Source organism: Ylistrum balloti, unplaced genomic scaffold, assembly GCF_031769215.1.
Source record: "Ylistrum balloti isolate Yb309-2 unplaced genomic scaffold, AGI_CSIRO_Ybal_v1 Utg370186, whole genome shotgun sequence".
Lineage (NCBI taxonomy): Eukaryota > Metazoa > Mollusca > Bivalvia > Pectinida > Pectinidae > Ylistrum > Ylistrum balloti.
This window is the reverse complement of record NW_026782169.1, coordinates 14,648-39,903: the sequence shown is the minus strand read 5'-3', so window position 1 is coordinate 39,903 and position 25,256 is coordinate 14,648. Positions and strand designations below refer to the sequence as shown.

The following is a 25,256-nucleotide window of genomic DNA, read 5'->3' as shown; positions in this document are numbered from 1 at the left end:
TGTATTGGAAAGAGCATTGAGTTGCACGATTATGGTAGTCGTCTTTAAACAGAATACGCAAAATCTGGAAGGCTGGAGTTAGCTCCCTTGCGTAATTACTTGCACGATTAGGAAGTGGAAAAACTTAGTTCTATCGGGCTATGAATAATACAAAACAGATTCAATATAATGGTCGAAATTAAATTTGGAATGATTTCTCAAAGAATTTAAATGAGCATACAATTTCTTATATCCTTAAACCCTTAAATCTCAAAAATCGTTATCCTTCGCTTGATTTCGTAGCACCACCCAGAGACGTATATATGTGATATATACGTCTCTGCACCACCCAATAGAAATGTCATATCAGGGAACATTAACAGTGGTACTATGTACCTGTCCATATATCTTGAAATTATTTATTTTACATGAGGATTTTGTACCCTTAATATTTAGTTCCTTATACTTAAATACTTTTTATGTTCTGTCTAATAAAGTGTCAACTGAACATTGAGTATTGACAATTAATACAGGGACAGTTTGCAAACATTGCCAACATTCTCTGAAAAATACATAAAGAGCCATTTGATCCCTTGTCGTAGTCATATTTTATGTCAAAATCTGATTAAAAACAACACTTTGCTCCCAATTTTGTTTTAACATGAGATACATCCCCCTCCTAATTATTCCTTTTTAATTTTTGATAACTGAGATAGAATCTGATATCTTTTCTAAATCAAATGCAGTTTACTCATATATATTCCTGAAGAAGTCGGTTACAGGTTTTAACAAATTTGACCTGATTATGTATCAGTACATAAGATGTTTCAAATTCAACAAGCATGGTACAAACCCAATATTTCTGTACAGTGTACATAATTTATTGAATAGACTGGTTAAACATAGAATTTAATATGTTAACTTTGAAATGGGTAAGTTTTCAACATCTAAATTTTATACATAAATATATATCTGAATAAAAAACAACTAGAAAATGAAAGACATTAATATCCCTGCTCCCCATACCTCTGATCTTTTAACATTGACAAATAACCATCTTCATACATTTGAAGGCAGAACATTATGTTATGATATAGGGAAAACTATGGAGGTCTGTGTGTTAGTAACAAGCAACAAAGACTCATAATAAAAAGATTATTTGAATCATTAATTTAAGAATTACTTGATCACTTGAGTATACAAAAACATGTATAATGACAGTCATGGATTCGATGTGGAGAAACTGTGGCTTCCCACTTACAACGGCTCTACTGGGTATATAATTAACCTACAAATTCTCTTCAGACAGTTTTTGATAAAATCATATCTTTGGTATATATATTACAATATTCTAAACTATTGAGTATGATGAAACAAGATGGACCTAAGGATGATAATTATCTAGGAAAAAAAGGTCAAATAAATGAAAAGTCTAGAAAGCTATTGATATTGTTATGAGCTAAGGTCTGACAATGGAAAAGTCTATGGAGGTAAGGTCTGACAATGGAAAAGTCTATGGAGCTAAGGTCTGACAATGGAAAAGTCTATGGAGGTAAGGTCTGACAATGGAAAAGTCTATGGAGGTAAGGTCTGACAATGGAAAAGTCTATGGAGGTAAGGTCTGACAATGGAAAAGTCTATGGAGGTAAGGTCAGACAATGGAAAAGTCTATGGAGGTAAGGTCTGACAATGGAAAAGTCTATGGAGGTAAGGTCTGACAATGGAAAAGTCTATGGAGGTAAGGTCTGACAATGGAAAAGTCTATGGAGGTAAGGTCTGACAATGGAAAAGTCTATGGAGGTAAGGTCTGACAATGGAAAAGTCTATGGAGGTAAGGTCAGACAATGGAAAAGTCTATGGAGCTAAGGTCAGACAATGGAAAAGTCTATGGAGGTAAGGTCTGACAATGGAAAAGTCTATGGAGGTAAGGTCAGACAATGGAAAAGTCTATGGAGGTAAGGTCTGACAATGGAAAAGTCTATGGAGGTAAGGTCAGACAATGGAAAAGTCTATGGAGGTAAGGTCAGACAATGGAAAAGTCTATGGAGGTAAGGTCTGACAATGGAAAAGTCTATGGAGGTAAGGTCTGACAATGGAAAAGTCTATGGAGGTAAGGTCTGACAATGGAAAAGTCTATGGAGGTAAGGTCAGACAAAGAAAAAGTCTATGGAGGTATGGTCTGACAATGGAAAAGTCTATGGAGCTAAGGTCAGACAATGGAAAAGTCTATGGAGGTAAGGTCTGACAATGGAAAAGTCTATGGAGGTAAGGTCAGACAATGGAAAAGTCTATGGAGGTAAGGTCTGACAATGGAAAAGTCTATGGAGCTAAGGTCAGACAATGGAAAAGTCTATGGAGCTAAGGTCAGACAATGGAAAAGTCTATGGAGGTAAGGTCAGACAATGAAAAAGTCTATGGAATTATGGTCTGACGATACAAATATCTACAAAGCTAAACAAAGATATTTAAACAAAATCACAAGCACAGAATAAATTAAGTAATTGATTTCATATAATGACCACTGAAACATAACAAAATACAACAAATTCAGTATGAAAAGTAGGTCACAGTGACCTCAAGGTGTATCAATGTTTAAACATTCATAAACTTCATTTAGTTCAACCAAATTTTAGTGTGTTATCACTTTAAATGCAAATTAGTGCAATGATGAATTCATGCATCAGAAATAACTGCAATTTATCAACAGTGTATAGAGGCGACAACTAGCTCCATCATGTTTCAGCATGAAAATCAGTTTACCCCTAAAAGTATGTTAACAGTGACATGTCAATCTGAGTTAAAATGTGAAATCTGGTGTACAGTATATTTAGATGAAAAAATTATAGAATGACTTTGTGTTCTCCATCGACAATTATTTATGAAAGAGTATGAAAATAAAATATTTTTTCCCAAAAACACGTCGTACAAACAAGTATTCTGAAAAGAGAGGCACATCTTGATTGAATCAACTTTCACATTGACGAAAAATTAAATACATTTTACTGTAAAATCATCCATTTTAACGGGAGTTTAAATTTTTTTATGGGTACTTATCGTCTACAAATACATATAAATGTACATGTTGTTGAAATTAGTGTTAGTAGACCATATAAGGGTGTATTTTTTCTTGAAATCAAGTGTCCATGAAAAATTTATCTATTGGAAAAAATTGAAAATTGAGGCCCATGAAAATAAATGATTTTGCAGTCTCATAATAACTCCATAAGATCACGCCATAGTACAAAAATAAAAAATTGCCATCCAACAGTCATACACAAGAAAAGTCACATCAAATCTTTAAAACTTGAGCAGTCCATGTTTCTGTATCAATCTGTACTGGTCTGGTATCTCCATCAAAGCTTGGAGTGCAAATGCTGCCTGGGGATTCCTTGACGAAGTCATCACACTATTAAATTCTACAAATTGAAAGTTATCAAATTTCCTTTGAGGAATTCTGTCATCAAATTCTTTCATGACTTCCCACGGTCCATCACCAACTCCGACCATCACAATCGAAAGGGGCCATCTAGAAGCTTCGACAATTGCGTTGATTGTGTCGGACTCGTTGGTAACCTGACCATCAGCAACAATCACCAGGATATGATACTGTAACAGATTAGACATTCAATAAATACAGACACAGAATTGACAATATTACTGTTAATTCTTTTCAGAACAACACTATTATGAAGTAAACAGTTTTGTTAGGACCATAAGGGAAATGATTTACGATCAACCCATGTCAGCTAATAAGCCCAGGTCCCAGTTCATTTTTCATTTCATGTTACACTTTTGTAACAAAATTCTATCTTTTTGAATCGACTAATAAAAATTATCACAATTATTCAACAATAAGCTTATAATTGGTATAAAGTTAATAAGTCCAAGCATATAACATATTGGTTCTGTTGAATTATAAATCAGCACTGTTTTATTTTACTATAACAGTTCCAACTACTGACTTTATGCAAGGATTAACATTGAAATGGCCAACATGGGCTTATTATAAAGTTAATAATGTATATATTTTTTTTATTGTAAGACCCATATCATAGACTACATCATTGAAAAAATGGAGTGTTGGGGGGGGGGGGGGGGGGTTATTCTGGAAATTTTATAGAAAAACCAGGAGTAAGAGGGTGGAATTTTTATTTTTATATTTCATTTTTTAGTTTTAATCAATTTCTAAGCAAGCTGTAGTAATATCAAATATTTTGGGGTTCAAAGATATCAAAAAATTCCATAAATAGCCTATTGATATACATGTAGCATTCGAAAGAAATTTCTGTTGGTTTACTTTTTAAAAGATTTATATAAAGAAAACTTTTGTACTGCTTCAGTAATCAATAATTCCATGTAGAATCTGGAACTCTGTTAACTAGCATACTCACAGATTTCGTTTTCTTCACGATGTCGATAGCTTGACGTATGAGGGGTGCGAAGTTTGTTGGACCACTCATTCTTACATTAGGAGTAATCTGATTGTACGCTTCAAGTACATCATGAAATCCATGGCAATAACCCTAAAGGTCAAAGTTCACAGGTCATGGTAATTTCAAACAATATAAAAACATCAAATACAGAGTAAATGAAGGCGTGATCCCATAACTGTTTTTGGACTCAGATTTTTAAGTCCAAAGTTCAAAAAAAAAGGAAAAAAAGTCTAAATAAAGAATTGTCTGTAAAATTAGAATCAAATTGATCTCTTGTATTCCTAAGTAAGAAAAAAATTAAATGTCAGAGATTTGTCCTGTTAGATTTTTCAGAGATACTGTTTATTCAAGATTATTTTAAATTAAAGTCAATGTGATGGTCCTTCTGCATTGTTTTCAGAGAGGTAAAACACAGATACCAATAAAAAACCATTTAAAATGACCCTGACTCTTTTAGGGGTTATAAAACCGACAACCAATTTGCAGGATATCATATGATTTTACTACAATTATCATTTTTTTAACCATTAAAATGTTACGGTATTTAACATAATCCTGGTCACTTACTTCTGATCGAAAAGAAAAGACTCCATTATCTCTGGTTGAGATATCACCAAACCCAAAGGCTGGAATAATTCCGTCTTCATCAAATGGTTCCAGTGTTTCTCCAAGAATACAAATGACCTACAGAAATAAAAGATAAATATGATATTTGTCATCAGGTAATTGCCTAGCATCCTTACTATCTATGTCAGAACATTTTTCAATATTTGAAAAATTATCATGCAGGTTTTTTTCTTTAGACAAAGAATCAAATCATGTATTTCCAAAATAATAACTTTTCAAATTAAAAAAAAATGTATGTTTTTTCTTAAACACAAATATTCTTAAATATTATACAGATTAAATATTTTCAGTAAAATGAATACAAAATGAAAAAAAGTTTCTAAATGAATTTTTTTTCTGAAAATTGACATATACTTGGGTATGTACAATGAAATTGTGTTTTTAATCTATTGTTCATATACATGTTTCCAGAGAAAGCAGTTTTCTTGTTAAATGGTACTGGTGTATATTGGACTGCTGAGGAACTGTACACTTGTCACATTTACTTCCTGTATGGGCTGCTCTATATATACCAGGAACGTGTGTGGGCACCAGTAGCGTTCTTAAACTCAAATTAGTCTATTTTCAGATCCATTTAAAATAATGTATATTTACATTTTAAAACACCCATAAAACCCAGTATGCAGTTTACTGTGTAATCACTGCTGCTTTCACTCCTTTCTATCTTTCATATTTTTTTGTGAAGTCTTCGAACCAACAAAAAAAACATGCATATCAGGGCTCTCACACCCCATTTTGGGACCGGGGCCCTTAGAACTGGGAAAAATAATGATGTTTTCCTTTGAATTGGGAGAACTTGGGGTCTAAATTGGGAAAAAAAGATACTATTTTGCATTGGGAATAGGGCCCCAAATTTGGCAGATCAAGAGCCCTAGTATATATCTTATTACATACATTTACATGTATATCAACCCAGGAAATATGAAATGTGACAAGTGTATTGTGCGTTTCTGTATTCATTTCACAAACAGAGAAAAAAAACGTGGATAAGGGTGAATATGCTTAAGTTGAAATAAGTAACTTTTATCTGAAGTGAGTTTTTGGGTATTTTTTTCACACACTTAAATCTCCATGCCAATCAAAATGGTTAGTTTTTAATTCTGGTGTCAATGTGAGAGGGTTATTCATACAAAAATTAATATATAGGTTAAGAGATAAGTAATTCTTCCTGTTAAAGCAGTCTTTTTTTAAGTATTTATGCAAAATTTAAGGTGCCTTTCAGTGTGTATTAGAGAAGTACATATTCTATACCTGCTTATTAATGAGAAAAAATTGAAAGTGTTTGTGTAGTTTCATCTATTTGATATTTTAATTTGAAATAAAAACATTCTGTTGCCTTTTCAAAAAAGACTGCAGACACCTTTTTCTCATGGAAAATGTTAGTCACACATGAATATAACATACCTACAGTCCTAAGACACAATGAAAATTTCCATTTTTTTCCCCAAAATTTAAATAAAATTAATTTGAAATGATTTCTCGTTTAATCCCCTACAGCAGTAGAGAACAGAATGGTGAAAAGATCTGCATGTGCGGCAGAAATATAGACATTTAAGTATGAAATTTTTTCTCACCTGCTGATAGGGGTTCATGAACATAGGTCCAATGGCATGGAGACTTTTACCACCATATGTCCTTTGACCTGTGTGCATATTACTGACTGTGTAGTCTATGCCTGTGAAGGTCAAATAGACAAATCTACAATAATTGTCTTTTAACGGACGTGAAGTCAATATACCACAGGTATACATAACAACCTGTTCATGCAAAGAGTTTCAATGATGCAGACAAAGAAATGACATCAAGGTTTTTGGGATGCTTCAGATATGTACATTCCAAAGTATGTCCAAAGTGTTTTTGCAAACAGATACTGTACAATAGAACATGTATGTATACAGCTACTTGTGAAAATTGTGTAGCAAAAAGCAATTTTTTTTCTTCAAAACTTTTCTAAAGAAATCAAAATGTATGAATCCTTCAGAAAAAAAAAACAAGCAACATTGAGACCACTGAAGATGACAAGGTTGTGTTGAAAAGGGCAAGAAAGTTAGTTAGGAATTAGCATAAGTTCTAGTAATATATTATTACAGGACTTCATAACTAGAAAGAGTTCAGCAATCATGCAAAAACTATTTTAACAGCCAAGAGATAATTTGAGAAATTTGTTGTACAGGGAGGCTGTGTACACAATCACAAACCACAATTGTACGACAGGGCTCAATATTTTGTCAAAAAAAAAAAAAATATCAAAACAATATTTAAAGCGATATTCTGCCCAGGTTACAAAATTTATATCTGTTCTGTACCTTTTAATAACTCATTCTAATGACTTTTAAAACTGTTGTTAACATCAAAATATCTCTCCTGTGGTCAGTTTGGATAGAGAAAATTTGTGGGAATACCCCCAGCCAAACCAAGTAAATTAATGCATTGGGAAATCCAGACCTGAAAGGTCACTGGATCAGAGATTTTACATAGAGTATTGGGTAAATACACAAGTATGTATGCTATTAACTAAAATTCTGCTGGGGTAACAAATATATTACTTCAGTAGGCTTATTTTCTATCGATTTTAAAACTTACACAAATATTTCATTCTGTTCTGCTTATAACAACGCAAAACTGTTATGATTCAATTAGGGCTGTGCAAACATTTGTAAATCAATCTAGTTAGATCTATGAAAAATTCCACATTTTGTTTAAATGATAAATTGAGGTGTTCACTTTCTATCGGAACATAAGACGTTGATTTGGTAAAGTTTTCTTCAAAAGCATCACAGTTGTGCAGAATCTCCATTTTACACTATCAAATGATGATATTCTTTTAATAAGAAGGAATTGCTGCAAATTATTACCTTAAATATGTATCAAAATATTGCAGAATGAAAATATTATAACATTTCAAACATCAGAAATGTTAAAATTTTCAGCACATTTTTAGATATGACCACTTTTCCATGGTCCGGTTCTTGGACACCAAAAAGTTTTGATATATAAAGGTCCTTATCATCAAATATGTCAAATGTCTTTTACTGGTTTTTCCCAAAATGTGGTATGAATAACACCAAATCTAGTCTAAATTGGTTAATGAGCAAAATTCTATTGTTTTTGAAAAAAAAAATCTTTACTAAACTCTCACAAAATATGAATTTATTTATGTTCGTAAAGATGCTGAAGAGTGAAAAAAAGTTTGATTTTCATAATCTCAATATGAACCCTTGGCTGTTACTATAGTTTATCCCTCATTAAGCATGCATATGTCTAGAGCATGAAATACAAGCTCAACATAGCTGGCGTACTCTTTGATAAGGATTCGGTGTTCCTGAGCGAGTGTCATGCAAGGATCTGCCGTTGAAGGACTCTATGCCTTGTTGTAGATTACTGGCAGTGTAATCAACTCCTACAATCAGATTAGTAATCAAAAACATGTCTGAAACTACAGGTCTATTTCTGAATGTGTAGACAGACCAAGCTAGTATCTCCACTGAAAGGAAATCTGTGATATATATGCATATATTAGAAATATGAGGCATTATAAGCATGCTAAAAAATCACTTAGGATTCTTATAGAGAATGTTTTGACGTTTTTGAAAACCATAAAGTGCAAAATATTATTTTACTATTCAAAGTTTTTTTTATACACTTTCCTAAATAATATTGAATTCAGATATCTTGGGAAGTATTTTATTCTTTATTTTCTGTTAAATATGTAATTGAGTTGAAAATCTATAATATGTAATGTATCAAAATTAATGAGAATTATAATGTGACTTCTAATTTAACTAGAAAATTACTATAATTACCAAATATGAGATTGCAGGATTCAAGCCCAGCTTTTCGTATTGCAGTCTGAACCTCTTCGAGCGTGCTGAACTTGTCAAGGATGGAATCAAAGCTATTGCCATTAAACATACGAAATAAACTGTTGTTCTGGAGTTGACTGAGGTCTGGATACAGGTTACTCTGAGCACCTTTTGCACCAGTTGTCTCCCTTGATTTTGAAGCTGAAGATCTTTTACTGTTGCTACCTCCTCCACAACAATTCCACAACACATACAGAATCACACAAAATATTATCACACTGATTATCTCCATGGTCAATCAGTACTTACTTTCAACACTTTTTGTCAAATTTCTTGAAAAATATGAAGTTAAAGATGTACCTGGAAATGAAGGAGGAAAAGAAAATTGGTAATTATCACTTTACAAATTAACATGAGTGTTTATGTACATATACCATTTCATATTTCTAGAATGCTTTATACAAAACCATATATATATTTACACTTAGATCATGCACATTTAAGGTATATCTCACTTGCCTGTCCATCCTCAACACTGCAGGGGTTACAAACACTTTTGCTCTCTGCAACTGGCCCTGGTACATTTCATATCAAATTGGAAGTCAAAAGTGAAATCATTAGATTGGTCTAAAGCATGTTTCAGGAGATATATCTGACCAATTACAGACTGATATGATCCTTTGAAGATTACAATGAGCAACATCTAACTTCAAAACTAGAACAACATATCATTGAAGACCTCAAGATTTGTTTTGTGTACACGTACATTAAAAAGGATCAAAATAGTCTTCTCGTCTTATTCACATGGAACCTTCAAATTTGTGATGAAATGTTCCAGGGGTGAAGTGAACAAAAGTGATGGAAACACCTGGAGTATCGAAGATGTTATTAGTCAGATGAAACAAATGGTTATTAAAAAATATGAGTCAGAACCCTCTAGACTAACCTATAAATACTCGATGGTTAATGAAAGCTAAAAGTGAACTGCATCAACATCAACAGGATTTTATCCTCTGCATGAGGGGACGTGTTGGGGTTCTAACTCCAAGAACGTTCCCAACCATTTAAGGTTTGTGCCGAGTCCTAATTTGAAAGATGTTATATATCAAAACACTGATTGGTGTCTGGTGGCAGGTTGAAGGTGAAAGCATTAAAACCAAAATTGTAAATTTTTAAATAAGAAGAAGGAAACAATCAATAAAGAAAACTAACAAAATACAATTCGTCTAGAAGCCTATAGATTTAAGCAGGGATAACTGTTATCTACGTCCCTGATTAAGAAATATGGAAAAAAACCTCTAGATTTCATGTCAGTTGTTTCTCATCGGAACAAAAATGTCCGTTTACTGTGCTGTTCACTCCAGATTTAACTTACCTCCGATATCTTTACCAAACATACACGGAACAAGGTTATGTAGAATCATCAAATGGATCAGAACTTTATAGCAAGTGTTTGAGTCATTTCTTGATCGAATTGCAGCATTATTTACAATCTGTGTTGATGCAACTCTTTTCCATACAGACTATCTGTCCACAAACTGCTTACAAACATCTTCTGTCACACGACCAAACTATTTTCGGAATCTTTCTAGATTTATCAATGCGTTTTGGGTACAAACAGGAGAAGGAATATAGAACCGCGTGGGCGTGTAAGCACGTATGTACACGTCAACCTAAAATGTCAACATTTTTGTATTTGAAACGCGTTTCAAATTTATTTTTTAACGGATACAGGCAATTTCATCTCGAAAAAATCAACACAATCCCAAGTAAGTGCTCAAGAAGTTTCAAGTTACCCAATCATACCACGGACTTTAATATAAAGACCGCGTGGTTATTTTGATAGAGTGACCTCCCTTGAGTTGTTGCACAAAGCGAAAGTACAATTTTAGTTTACAGTAGGTGCATGTAGAAGGAATGATGCATGCTTAACACGAGGAATACCTTATATGATACCGCTTTTATAAAATATATCTTTTAAATCTCTATGCTTTTCAAGTTTTATACATTTAATACATAACAATGTCTGCCAGTGCCAAAAGTCATAACGCTTGCTCATGTGACAGTAAGGATTAATGTAAAACACCCTTCTACCGATGGGGTTCGAACTAGCGACCTTTCGATCTCTAGCCGACACTCTACCGCTCGACTAAAGGGAAATTCCCGCCAGCCGAAGCCAATAAGATGACCAGTACTCTCAACTTCTACATACATAATATAGGTAAACAATCGTTTTTATTCGTAAATTATATACAGTGTATACATCTAATTTGTCACATCAGTTTCAGAGAAAAAACAAATTTGGCACATTTACCAAGTCCATGCCACATGTACAAGCCTCATCTGTCGATACACTTTGGCGTATGGAGTGTATTGACAATAGAGAAGGCTTGTACCTGTTACCCTGCTACCATACATTGGATTGTATCATCATTTTACATGTTTATTTTATTTTTCTCATTTTCAGATAGACAAGTACATTTAACAGGATTTATTAAAGCGGAAAACAGAGATGAGCAGCTTTCACAATATCAGCCTGAAGAAAAAAAGGATAAGAAGGTACACATGATAAATGCAAAGCTTCGTCTAATACAAAGTGTCATGTTTTGTCATCTTAATATGTCAAAATTTGAAAGGAATGAAAAGAATCCTGCAATAGCTGACTACCAAGTTGGATAAAAAAAAACCAGAAGCTTTCTCAATTTTAGGCCTTATTGGGAAGAGCCAGGGTTATTTTAGCTGGGATCTCCTTGTAGAATAGGTAGCTGGTGGATGTATCACTGAAGAAAATACAGAAGGTCCGTCACATACCATCCAAAGCAAATAGGGTTATATGTCTTGTTACTTTCCATTTATGAGTCATTTACTATGACTGAAGTCAGCCGTTAACAATTTGGTTTTTTTTTAATATTTGCAGAAAAGACAACCTAGTCTGCGGGAGTTGTGGAGTTCTGAGGATGAAGAGAAAAAACCAAAAAAAAGGAAAAAACAGATGACAAAAACTTCAACTGTCAATATCTCAAAACGCCAAAGAGATCAGAAAGTTGGCGAAAAAAGCTTAGAGAATGAACATGAATTCCATGATCAACAGAAAAGTGGTTATATTCCAGATATAAAAGACTCACATGTAGAAAATAATATATCAGCTGGAAAGGACATAAAGACTAGAAATTTTACAAATCAGTATGGTAGAGTTGAAATGAAAATGGAAGGACTACATAGGTCTGAGTTTAGCCGTTTGTCATTACAGGAGAAAACTGATACATGGATAAACACAGACGATTGTTACAGTTCGCAAAATGGAAATAATCCTTATGTTGAAAAGGAGGGTAACTTTCCGAATGAAGGTGTTCATATATCATTGAATAACAGAAAACAGTCGGAGAGGCACGAAGAATGGCAAAAACAGCTAGAGAATTTCAACATGAAATTTGAAAGCTTTAAAAAGGAGACCAAGAAAAAAAAAGTTTGAAATGAAAATGACTTTTACATAAAAATGACAAAGTTGCTTTTAAACTTAGCCATATTCATACTTGGTGTTTTGTGACTTGTTTCTACCTCATTTTAGGACTGATGGTGAAATTAACGTTAACAACCAACAGGTTGGCATCTTGGAATTTGGCCATGTTTAGTCAACAGTCAAGTTTGATCAGAAGGTGAAATGACCGATATATGGCCATTTCATATTTAGGTTCTCAAATTTAATTTGAGTATTCAAAGTTTTGTGACTGTTTCGGAAATGAGATTTTTAGACAAGATAATAACTAATGATAAAAAATGGAAGGGAAGTAACTCTTTCAGGGATGATTGCGTTACACTTCCACTCCGGAAAATATATCAGGATGTAGTGGTTGAATCAAGTTTTAAAAGAACTTAAAAAACCTTATTATAGATGAGAATTCTGGAAACGTTTGAAATGTTGAAGACATCATGCATACTCCCCCCAAAAATATCCAATTAAAATGCTTTTTAGGTAGACAGGACTTCATATCACAGAATGTGTCTTTTGTACAACCTATGGATATCTTTGATAGGTAATTACTCCCTTAAAAGTTGCTGATTAATAATGAGATTATGATTAAAACACAATTTCATGTCTGTCAAAGAGAACAGTACAAAGCCAAGAGAAAACATTAATGAGATTAACATTATGAAACACAAGAAGGGGGGATAACTCTTCCACATGACAAAAGACCGAAACCTAATGTAATGGTGTTTAAGCTGAAAGACTTTGACTTGGAGACTTTGAGATCTGTTGACAAATAAAAGTTTATGAAGGACAAATGGACAACATCATACCATAATTCATCCCATAAACTCTCTTAAATTTTTTTTGATGGATATTAAGATGAAACATATTAAAAGTAACATATTTCCTACAAAATAAAAAAGATTTGAATTCCAAGGACAGGTTTTCATTATCAAACAACAATTTATAAATTTATTTCGTGAACATTACTCGCCATTACCTGCAAGTGTTTGGTAAAAATGAATGAAGAAGACATCGGCTCAAAAGACATGATGTCCCGGAACTTGAAAGTCATGTTGCTACAAGTAAAACAAAAGTAATTTTGTGCAGAGTTCTTGACTGGAATATGGAAAAAAGATCTACTAAAGTTGCCTATTTTCTCTCACCAGCTACAGAGGCTATAATGTCCCTGTAATGGGTAAACCTGGGCTAGTCAAAAGGTGACTGGGTTTCGGTGTAGCATGGTATTGTGAAGAATGGGAAAATGAACTGGGGTCAAAATACCATTCTGGTGAAATGAACCCCATCCCCCTCCATGGTAAAGTGAAGCCACTTTATATGTTGTTTCAAATCAATGTTTCTTCACTTAATTTTTGATTAATCAAGTTCCTCCCAACATGATAAAACTGAAGAATAATATGGGTGGGGAAATCTAGGATGGGACTGAGCCATGGTAAAATGAAGCATCTTACTATTTTCTTTCTAATTAACTTTTTAACCCATATTTTTACCAATCAGTCTTATTAATTCCAATAAACACATATATAACAAAAATGTGTCTTGGGTGAGGAAAGTTAGAGTGGGGCAGGGGAGAGGGTTACTTCACCATGGCCATAGTAAAGTGAAGCATTTCACTACTTTCTTACTACTTAACTTTTTACACCAATTTGTTTTACTTATTATCCTGAATCAATCATATAAACACATTAATTGCAAAAAATGTCTTGGGTGAGGAAATTTAGGAGGGGGTAGGGGGTTCACTTTACCATGGCCATGATAACAGTATCACAGTAACAACAGCCTATCATCGACCGACCAATGGCCTCACAGAACGTTTCAATCAGACATTGTGTGTTTCTCTGGTAAAGTATGTGAGCACGACAATTGAGATACGTATCTGCAGATGTTGGCATTTGCCACACGAACCTGTGTACATAAATCAACAAAGGAGACTCCCTTGTATCCTGTATATGGTAAAAAACAGTCCCTTCCTGTTTGTTTGAATAGACCAACAACATTAGGCGAACCATTTGAAGCTTTATCATATGAAGTGATAACTGACAGGACTACGTGTTTTGTTCAGCTCTTGGAAATTAGGAAAAAGACTTTGACTTCAATTGTGGATAAATTGTCGGAGAAACAGAATTATTATAACAACAAACAGAAGGATGCTCCTTTCCATGCAGGTGACCAAGTGTTGTTGAAGAATTCAAAGAAGTAAAACAGAGAAGGGACGAAATGGTTAAACGGTACATAGGACCATACAAAGTGGGCCAAGTAAAAGGAAAATGCGTGTATAAGCTGGAGGGGAGACAGACATTACAGAGCACACAGAACGTGTGGAAATATGTTGTACCAAAAAAGGATTCTTCAAATCCAAACAGGTCCTTCAATAAGGATATTAATTAGACCTCTCAACTACAAACTACTAGGACGGAAATCCCTCTCTGAAGCAAAACCATATCCACTAGGTCCTCTATCAGAACAATAAGAGCCAATTTGAAAAGAACCGAAAACCGGAAAAAGAAATGGACACAAAATTCCCCCAAAGGCTGCTGGGTCCATACGGAAATATGACCTACACAAAGTTAGCACAAAAGATCCATTCAAGGATTCTGGCAAACAAAGAAAGGAAAAACGGAAAAAAATCTATGTGGCAAATTCAATAGGATACAAGAAGAAAACCCTGTAGATTTTCGTGACAGTACTTGTCATGTCAAAACACCCAATACACAGCTAAGTAGTTGAAAAGTTTTTCATTGATGTGCCAAACTCTTACCAGAAAATGTTCAATCTATCATTTACCTCAAACAAAGAATATTCATAGCATGGTATAAGAAGCATCTGAGTCTCCACCATTGTCTCTTTACCTGAAACTCCATAAACAATCACCAAAAGACCTGGATCTTTGTGCTCAAATCCTCACAAAATATTCACCAAATCCAACAGCATTTTCTACAGTTAACCCTTATGATATTGTGCCAGGTATAATTCTAGCTTCTTCTGTCATGATGGAATGCATATATCAGGTCTCAGATCCAGATTCAGTTATATGAGCGTCACCAGTAAGATGTCGAGATCTATAAGTGGGAGGTTAGGGATAGGAAATGCAAAATTGACAACAAATGATTTCAAAACCATTGCATCAGGAAAATGGGTCAATCATCAGGTAAGGAATCTTTAGTGAAAATTGTCATTAAGTCAAAAACATATCACCATTAATAAATGGTGAAGTGAACCCCCATATCTCACCCTAAATTGCCCCTCCCAAGACATGGGTTTGTGTTCATGTACTTATATTTAATATGTTAGTTTATATAGAGTTAGATACAGCAGAGCCAATCAATTAAACTGCATCATGCAGCTGTTTCGTCCATCTAGAACTCGTCAGCGATGCTAAGGTCTTAATTTTGTAAGTCTGGCATTGAGGTAACTGACGAAAATTCAAAGTGATTAAAGAAATATCAAAATCTAGATTCGTGTTACACTAATTCATAATTCAATAAATTTCATATATTTATATATTTGTATATCTGATTTTGGAGCTACGTTAAGTCAGTGTCTATATTCTGAAGGAATTAAAACGTTGCATGCAGGTCAAGACAAGCTTCAGGGACTGAAAGTCCACCAGCAGTGTATACCACCTGTAATCACGAAGACTGTACCAATGCTTTAGCCTAGATATTAGAGCAAGAGCATTACGGGACAAGAACCAATCCATCAGATGAGGACAAACTTGCAAACACGATTATCTGGTTGTGAGATGGCAACAAAACATAAATAAGCAACTGTTAACACTGTACTTGTTCAGGATGCGGACCTAGACGGCCACGAAAGGCAGGTGCTCTCTTAAACTTACAAAGTTACTGGTTTATGGACACTATCTGACTGTGAAGCACATCGTGATACTAAGTGACACTCGAAATTTGTATTATAATATATGTATGGTGCTGTCATGGTCATAAATAAGCAATCTAAGGTATAAATTTTTCAGGGAGACACGTCAATAGCATCCACTTTTAAGTGATATATCATTTAGGATCATCTTCCTATGATGTTCACAAATACGAAGTAAAACAATCTTACGGAGTGGTCCTCAGTATATAGCAACTTTGACAGAAAATGTTACGGATTGGATCCAATAAACACTGGTTCTTGATAATAAAACATAAGTCAGCAATGGTAGTTTAGAACATTTTTTAAAGCATTGGTGGAATACAAACAAAAATAAACTAAACAATATTTTATTCAATGTTTAACATTTAGATAAACATATAATTCAAATCTTAACTAAGAGGATTTGGTAACAAGCTTAAAGCTTATGTAAAACCATCTCCTAAAATGTTATACCATTCACATATCTGGTCCAACTAAAAAGGAATGCTGGTGGCAGCTATAAAATTACAATCCGAGTACTGATCATGTGTTTGAAATGTAGTCGCGTGCAAATTAGATATGAGTTGTTTTTAATTCCCTATATTACCTCTGAACTGAAGAGTGCAGAGAGTATAGAATATTATAACATATAACATAACATTTGGTATAATTAAGCATAGATACATAGTAAGTACAATAATAAAGTATATAGGTACATAATAAGATAGTTGTACATGCACATGGAGTAAAATATTGTGCAAGATATGCACTGTAATGATAATTTTGTAGGCCCACAGCACACAGGGGTTGGGGATACCCCTACCAGCAAGGTGTTGCAGGCTCTCAATTTTTTCACAAAAAATATAAATACATTATGCCATGCACATATATCATCATTTTAAAGCCCAATTGATGCATGCATTGGGTATAGTCATATTTGCAATTTGTAAGAATATAAGTGTAGTACACTATACAACATCATTATGCAATATAATGATAAGTTTGTAGGCCCACAGCACACAGGGGTTGGGGATAGCCCTACCAGCAAGGTGTTGCAGGCCCACAATTTTCACAAAAGATGTAAATACATTATGCCATGCACATATATAATAATTTAAAGCCTAGTTGACGCATACATCGGTTATAGTAATATTTGCCATTTGTAAGAATGTAAATATGGTACAATATGGCGACATAGCAATCATAAAAAATAATAGGTACAGTATTTATAGTGAAGGTAAATCATTATAAGTATATAATATGTCCATACTAAGGACAAGTATATTATATTAACTAGGGACTAAATTTCATATTACTGATACATGTAAGTACTTTGCGAATACCGTTAAAGTACGTATATGTTACGTTGGTCAATAATGCGTGAATGGATATCTACATTCAACTAAAGACAAATATAGTATTTCTACGCAGTTTAGAGCGAGTATGGGTAAGTAATTAATTAATAATTGTTTACACGTGAGCAAATACATTGTATTGGTAACAATCAATAATCAAGATATTGTTGTCTGTTGATGATATTGATGATTTCGTTTTGACAAACTAATCAAAGGTTATATCCACTAGAACCGTTTAGTATGTCATAGTAAAATAAAAATCTCAGACAAATTTGAACTGTTTTGTTAACATTGTATGCTTTTAACACATAAAAAGAAACTGAAAATTAGCTTCTATGTACATACAATGTATATACATATACAGAACGGACCCTTTGTTAGATTTCTATTATGAAAGTGTTCTTTCAAGGTACTACATTTTACAATAAGTATGGAAGAAGTAAATTAGTATTTGTTTAAAAATCCACGAAAATTGAGCACCAGGAAAATATATGATTTTACAGTAATTTCTGCAGATATGCTGTTTCCCTTATTGGTCATTGAAAAAAAGGTAAACAAAAACAAACAAAACTGTATTTGGTATCTATCTATTGTACAGTCATATATTTCCGTGGGAGCTTGATTTTCATGGGTTATCCAAAAAATTACTATTTCGTGGATAAATATAGTTAAATTAAAAAAAATTTGCTTATTTGTGGATTGAAAATACCCTCAAAATCCTCAAAGATAAACCCCGACGAAAATTCAAAGTAGCATAAGATCATGTGATGTTTCGTTTAAAGGATTAAGCCAAGTTTCAGTATAAATTAGCATAAGATGATACTTAAATACCACTTCTGTATCTAATTCTAAATTGTGCTAAAAAAGTGCCACTCACTTGTGTGTTTTGTGTAAAATCTTCTGCATGTGTATTTGTGGTAATATACTTTGAACATTATAATGTACGATACTGGTATTACCTTTTGAGAGGATCTGACAGTGGTCCAGTTTTTATTTCAATACATCCAAATACGGATACCTAATATGTATGTACAATTTTTATCATAGTCTTCTGTTTTAAAACAGATATATTTGTCTTATATGTACCTCCGGATTTAGTATTTGACTATGTAGAGGAAACTAGATTGACTATAAAAACAAGACATATAACACATATTAAACACATATTTTACATACTATAATGTTTGCATGTTAAGTGATGTTCTTTGTGGAAAAATGTTAGATATTGGGTAAGTAGCAGAAACCTGTTGTAACGCGATAACAGAAGAAATCAGTGAGCATGTTTTAGGTACATGTTTCACTATTAACAGGACGACACATGAGTTATAATAGATACTGACACGAAACGAATATGTTTATCAATAAAAATCCAATGAAAATTGAAAAATAGAACAGGTTAATAGAGCTTTCTGTGGAATAAACAATTTGCAATATAGGTGAAATATATTTATGTTGATCACCCTATTAGTTTATGTTCTCATGTTGCAAAAGATTTTTGAATTTCAATAGTGTCCGAACTTACATCATGACTTGGTGGTAAATGGCACATCCACATACCCTCACATCCGTATGATCATCTCACTCTAGACAGTTTAAAAAACAACTCGTATTTAATCACTCGCCACTGCTTAAAAAATACAAAAAAACTCTCATATATATGCACACGAGAAAGTTGTTACTCAACTTTATCACATATAATGAATTGAAACATGATTGGTATTACAAAGGTGTATTTAGAAATAAAACCACCATTCTAGCTAAGATCTAGTCATATCAACTCTTATTGCATCAACTGAACTGTTTTACTTATAAACATATCTCGTTCTTACATTAGTACAATTTGATTTGTCTCTTGTACATTGTAATAATATTTGTTGCATTTGTACCATATAATAATATTTGTTACCTTTATACTGTAATAATCATTTCTAAGATTCGGGTATGATAAAACACCTAAAACATTCGTGCTGGCTATATCATTCGACGTCGTACACCTTCCTTTTGAGAAATTAATTCTCTACCTGTATTTTCTTTTATACATCATGTATATATATATATATATCATATTAAGAGAGTAATAAAGAGCGGCAATTTTTTTCCTGGAACATGACCTGACCGTCCTGCAGCATGATGGATTTAAATTGGATAGCCAAACGACTTCGTACAACTCAGAAGAGACGTAGATGCTGTTAAATATTTAAGTATTTTTTACCGAAAGATGCTACGGTATTCTGTGTGTCTTTGAACTGTCATTGACGTTCCAATTATAACTTGAATTTTCATTGCATTGTTTATGAAACGAATTTCTATATACTTTATTTCAACATCCATTTTATCGCATGATCAAATATTTTTACAGTTATTGCAGAAACTCTTCTTGCAATCTTAAACTTGGTCATATTGGCAAAATATCTCTTTGGTCCATATTGTGATTGCAGCATGTAATCTGCAATTATGTGCTGCTATTTTTATTATCAGTATTATTTATCTAACCCTGACGCCACAATTGGTAATGCAGCGCATATCTTTTTTTCTGAATAATACCGTATAGTTATCAATTAAACAGAAAGTAATCTGAACATATTTATGATCAAAAGTGGTTGTGTTTAAACCATCTCGGCTGAAATAATTACATTTAGTTTACTTTCACACGCTTTTCTATTCTACAGCAAAATGTTATATGGTACATATGCTTTTTTCTGTTCGTTCGCAAACTTACAGTTTAGTCACACAAATACTGATATAACGAATATTTCTTTCAACTTTGAAAATAAAAAGATGAGATATATATCTATCTCATTACTTCCCCTCAAAGTATAAATAATTTAGAGTTTTCAACCAAGAACCCACTTTTGTCATGGCACACACATACTTATATATCACAAACGTCAGGTTAGGAAGACTTTAAAGGGGGTCCACAGAATATGCTCCCTTAATACTGCAAGTCATGTAACACCTCAAATATAAAGGCTCGGGATTCTGTCGAGGAAAATCGCCTGATCATAGTGAAAAAAGAGGTTGTGCTATTGAAACGAGGTATTTATATATGACCGTCTTCCTCAGTAGGCCTACTCGGCGAACATTTTTCTTTGTCTAGATGTTCGGTCGAAACCCTTTCATCTTCTTCATGTTTCAGGCCTTCGCATTTCGAAGCACCTTGGCAATGTTTTGCAGTATCTGTACCTGTATCTGAAGATACTGAAAAGGTGTTTTTCTGCTGTTTACCTTCCATTTTCCTTATATCACTTTCCTTTTTCATAATTTTATCTGCTACAAATTTATGTCCAGAATTTCGTAAATACTCTAGAAATACATGATAAGCTTCTGGTCCACGTTGAGGTAATTTAGTAAGCAACTCTCTGCATCTCTCGCTTTTTGTTGGTTTTGACTGTAGAAAGAACAAAATGCATCAGTGGTTTAACTCCTGACTTTTAATAATCTGTGTTACTTCTTACAGTTGGTCAAACTAATACTTATCCGGTAAGAAACAGACAAGATTTTTCAAACTCCTGAATTATGTAGAATCTAAAACTAACTCTTCCTTTCTTTTATCAACTCTTTGACTATGGAATGCACAATATTACATCTAGATCTTTTTAAATCTTCCATAACTACAAACCAGCCAAACCCTTTTGTCTACGATAGATTTAAAGACAGAAAGTTGATAATGATGCATACAATGTTACATTATCAACGAAGTGCTTTGAAATAGGATTTATTTCGTATCAATCTGGCTGATGACGCCGGATGCTCTTGTGGAAACCCTTGTTAAAAGGCTGTCTAATTTTCTTTAACAATCACAATCATGAATACCAGAGACATTTGATTTTCCTTAATCTTACAAATATAGCTTCATTTTGAAACTTACTTCTTTGTGAAAATAAAAATCTGCCTGTATATATTAAAGACATCATATTTAGAAATGCGCACAATTTTATTAAATCTAGCGATAGATTTTAAATGTTTGTCTAAAAAGCTTGTTTTTTAACTTCGGTGATCGGTGTAAACATCCAGTAAGTGTAAACTATAGATTCATGACCATTATTCTGTTTTGTGAAAGGGCTTAAATGACGTAATAATTTGCGCTATACATGTAGCTGGTGATTATGGCAATTGTTTTTAAACTAAATATATTTCAAGAAGTGGAGTAAAATTTCAGATACAAACGCATGCAGGTATAATGCGTCTTATAGTAATTGAAGACCTGTTATTTCATCTGTCCAAGTATCATATTATGTGGCTTAAACAAACGCTGATTTAAGGAGGTGATTGCAAGCCTCATTTATGATTGGAGTCCTAAAGTAACGAAAATCCTTAAAATACTAACCTTAATATATATTGTTATTTACTACTTGCCTAGTACCAATATCCGGTGTATTGGTGTGACACAAGTTTTAGAATTTTCTGGTTGTCAAATTTATGCTACAGTATTGACAAAGCCAAAAATGGATGGCTATAAACTCAAAGAGATAAGCATGGCGCGAAAAAGGTAAGGTAAAGAAAACAACATACGTCAATTTGCTCTATCATTTGGGTGGTAAAAATCCGTCCATCCCTCATCTCGTCTCTCAATTCATTGTCTGGGTCAATATATTTTACAAGATCTGAAAAAAGTTGCCGAATTGTCATTCTATGATGTTCCTCCATTTCTTGTTACGCAGACTTTTAGAATTTCGTGCTGAAAATTATAACACAGATATGAATGAGATGTACAAATCAACTCTTTATCATATCGAAACGGTTAATCAACTTTACCGTCATTTCTTGAATTTAAAAAAAAATCAACTTTTCGTAAGTGTTTTTAAGTATTCTGTTCTGAAATAATTAACTAAAGCCACAAGCATTTGTCCATTCCTAAGCATACTTATTGAAATATTTTTATCAACGAAATCAAGTATCCGCGCAACATCAATCGATAATCTGTAGCAATTGCATAAATTGTCAAAATTTAGTCTGAAGCATCCTTAGGTGAAGTGGATTAAATTGGGAACAAACTATGGATCTATCTGGGTTAAGCGTAGAGGTTCCAAATAGGGGAACGATTTCAAAATCCATCTTGTTCCTTGTCTAAATTGGGCCACAAGCATCGTGGAAGAAGGGGAACCAGTTGGTATAAATAGTAGGTCATCAGTCCCCACTTGTATAAAACATCTCAACTTGAGATTTCCTCAAGTCGAGATTTTCCTCAGCTGATATCTCCTCAAAAACGGCTTGTATAAAATTTTCTCAAGGAACTGGAGGAAGGCATCGGCTAGGATGTCCTGAAATTCCTTGAGGAATTTTCATATAAGATATTTTCAAGGAGATATCAGCTGAGGAAAATCTCGACTTGAGGAAATCTCAAGTTGAGATGTTTTATACAAGTGGGGCCAGAAGGCCCGGGCAGATACGGGAATTTAAAATTGAACATTCTTCTGTCTGAAGTATCCTTAGATAATGAAACCCATTTTCATATAAATACTAATTCTTTTCCCCTATCCCCTTCCCCCTCCCCTTTGGGGCAGAAGGGCCGGGCCAAATATGGAAAATGCGTCTTAATCCTTCGTGAAATGAAAGCATTTTGTCATTTGCCTTCAGTTTGGATAAAGCAATTACAGTGTAACCAAACCAGGTGAGTGCTACAGGGCTCATGGGTCTCTTGTTTTCAAAAAGTTGGTCAAGTCACAGCATTCTTCAAAAGGTAAATATTCATATCAAACATTTTCCCATAATCCCACTTACACCTCAAATTTTCCAAAATCCTTGAAACATCCTTGAAACGAACACCCCATCAATGTTTCTGTATTTCATGGTTTTTTTTTAAAGAAAATGTTTTTGATTTTTCACTAAAATAAGGTCACATAAGATTTTTGTGCCAATTAAAAATTGTTGCCATAACCTTCTTGTATAGAAATAAACTTTATGGAGTTAAAAAGTATAAAAAATAACAAATATCATTAAGAAATGTATTATCACATATTCATTTTTCTGAATTTGTATTTATTATATTGACTACAAGTATGCTTTCCATCTTTCTATGTGTTATTTCAATATATCCAAAATTACTATTCAAACAGCACTGAAAACAAATTATTGATTATTCAAACAGCACTGAAAACAAATTATTCGAAATCTCGATATCTACATGAACGTGTGCATATATGATTAAGTGCATTAAACATATTCTCTTTAAAACAAAATCTTACAAGATCAAAGTGTATCAAAAACTTGTATAAAGATATACTAGAAATATATTAACCAGGACAGTTTTGCATGTAATGTTTGATTATTAGAATATCACCTTACTCTGCTTGTTAAACACAGCTAAAACGAAAGTACATGTAACTATATATTATACTCCAGTCATGTTCATGTGTATATTTAAATCAGTAATTAGTATGTATAAAAGACCATAGGTAGATCTGATGTTTATGTAGAAAACAAGGTTTTCATCAATATTGTGTATTCTAATTAAATAATCAAATTCATACATAGGTAGACGGTTTTGTCTCAGCAAAGCAGGTACTCACACACTACGCAAACGACGAGGTAGTTGTTTTGTCGTTTTACTCTGATGATTATAATGTCGGAAACGAAAAATGTTACATGGATAAAACCGGATCACAAACACGATAAATAACATATATATCGTCTTTTCACTTGATTTTTTTCCTTATTATTAAAAAAAAATCATGTTTTATTAGAGCGTGACTCCGACACAGTGTTCTTTGAATGGTAAGACGGCGTTGAAATAAAATCGGAGACTTAATTGTTAGCTGAAGTCTGGAAGAGTTATCCATCTTGATATGTACATTATACACCCGTGTGCATAAAAATAGCTTGATCACCCGAATCTTTTTTTTTAATTCATTTACATTTAGAACCACCAAACGTCGACAGAAGAGCAATATTCGCCGGTGAGACGAACCATACATTCCGTTTAACCAATATTCGACAAGAACTCATCTGTGGCTATGTTTCATTTCAATTGTAAAAAAATTGCTGAGCCAAACTCTAACGTAAGGTCATCTTCCCCTTTGTGAAATTCTAATAACTAGTCATATCCGATAGATAAACATTATAAATCTCAATTTTTTATCTACAATTTCGATACTGTAGACTGGGACCAATCTACCGTGTTAAGTGAAAATCTCTCGTGCCAAGCGGTGCATTACTGATAGTATTTCCTATCATCTTCCTTCTTCCTGGTGATATTATGTGAATGGATTCCAGATACCAAATTAATCCGGTCTAGAGTTTTACAAACGCAACTCGTGAGTGATATTGGACAGTAACTGGAGGGACCTGTCGTATCTTTACCCTGTTTGGGGATAGGAATCACAGTTGCCTTTTTCAATGACTTTGTGATATTACCAAATCTAAAATATAATAAAAAATATCAAGAAGTTTTTTTAACGATGACTTTTTAATGATGTTTAAGGAACTGAAAGTGAATATCATCAGGTCCTGTTGCAGAGTCATGTGACTTTTCAAGTTCTAACATTGAGAAAAGTTGGTTGTAAGTTTCATTTTTTTTTCAGAAGAGAATTTCAACTTATTTATTTCTCGAATGATCTTAAATATCTTATTTTTTTGAAATGATTATTTGCAGATGAATTTGTGGAAAAACCAGATCCTTAGGTGTTTACAATATCAAATATCCCTGTGACCTAGAAAGTACTTAACACCTTTGACCCAGTGACTTAAAAAGTGGGTCAAGGTCATTCATTTATAC

The 25,256-nt window shown here is 33.3% G+C and overlaps 2 protein-coding genes across 3 annotated transcripts; one reads left to right on the top strand and one right to left on the bottom strand.

Annotated features, from left to right (window-relative positions):
* Positions 1-730: 730 nt before the first annotated feature.
* On the bottom strand, positions 731-10,313 carry LOC132551209 (uncharacterized). 2 transcript variants are annotated; one of them, XM_060215324.1, is made up of 6 exons: positions 10,218-10,313; positions 8,843-9,202; positions 8,339-8,439; positions 4,980-5,096; positions 4,371-4,502; positions 731-3,585 (listed from the first exon to the last, which is right to left on the bottom strand). In XM_060215324.1, exons 2-6 carry the CDS (start codon positions 9,132-9,134, stop codon positions 3,277-3,279), a joined length of 951 nt encoding a protein of 316 aa, XP_060071307.1. In that variant the 5' UTR covers positions 9,135-9,202; positions 10,218-10,313; the 3' UTR covers positions 731-3,276. The 2 variants fall into 2 exon arrangements, with proteins under 2 accessions (XP_060071307.1, XP_060071306.1); XM_060215323.1 differs by lacking the exon at positions 8,339-8,439 and adding an exon at positions 6,614-6,714.
* A 676-nt stretch (positions 10,314-10,989) lies between these two features.
* LOC132551213 (uncharacterized) lies at positions 10,990-12,314 on the top strand. Its single transcript, XM_060215327.1, has 3 exons — positions 10,990-11,033; positions 11,310-11,401; positions 11,760-12,314. Exons 1-3 carry the CDS (start codon positions 11,027-11,029, stop codon positions 12,312-12,314), a joined length of 654 nt encoding a protein of 217 aa, XP_060071310.1. The 5' UTR covers positions 10,990-11,026.
* The last annotated feature ends 12,942 nt before the right edge of the window (positions 12,315-25,256 follow it).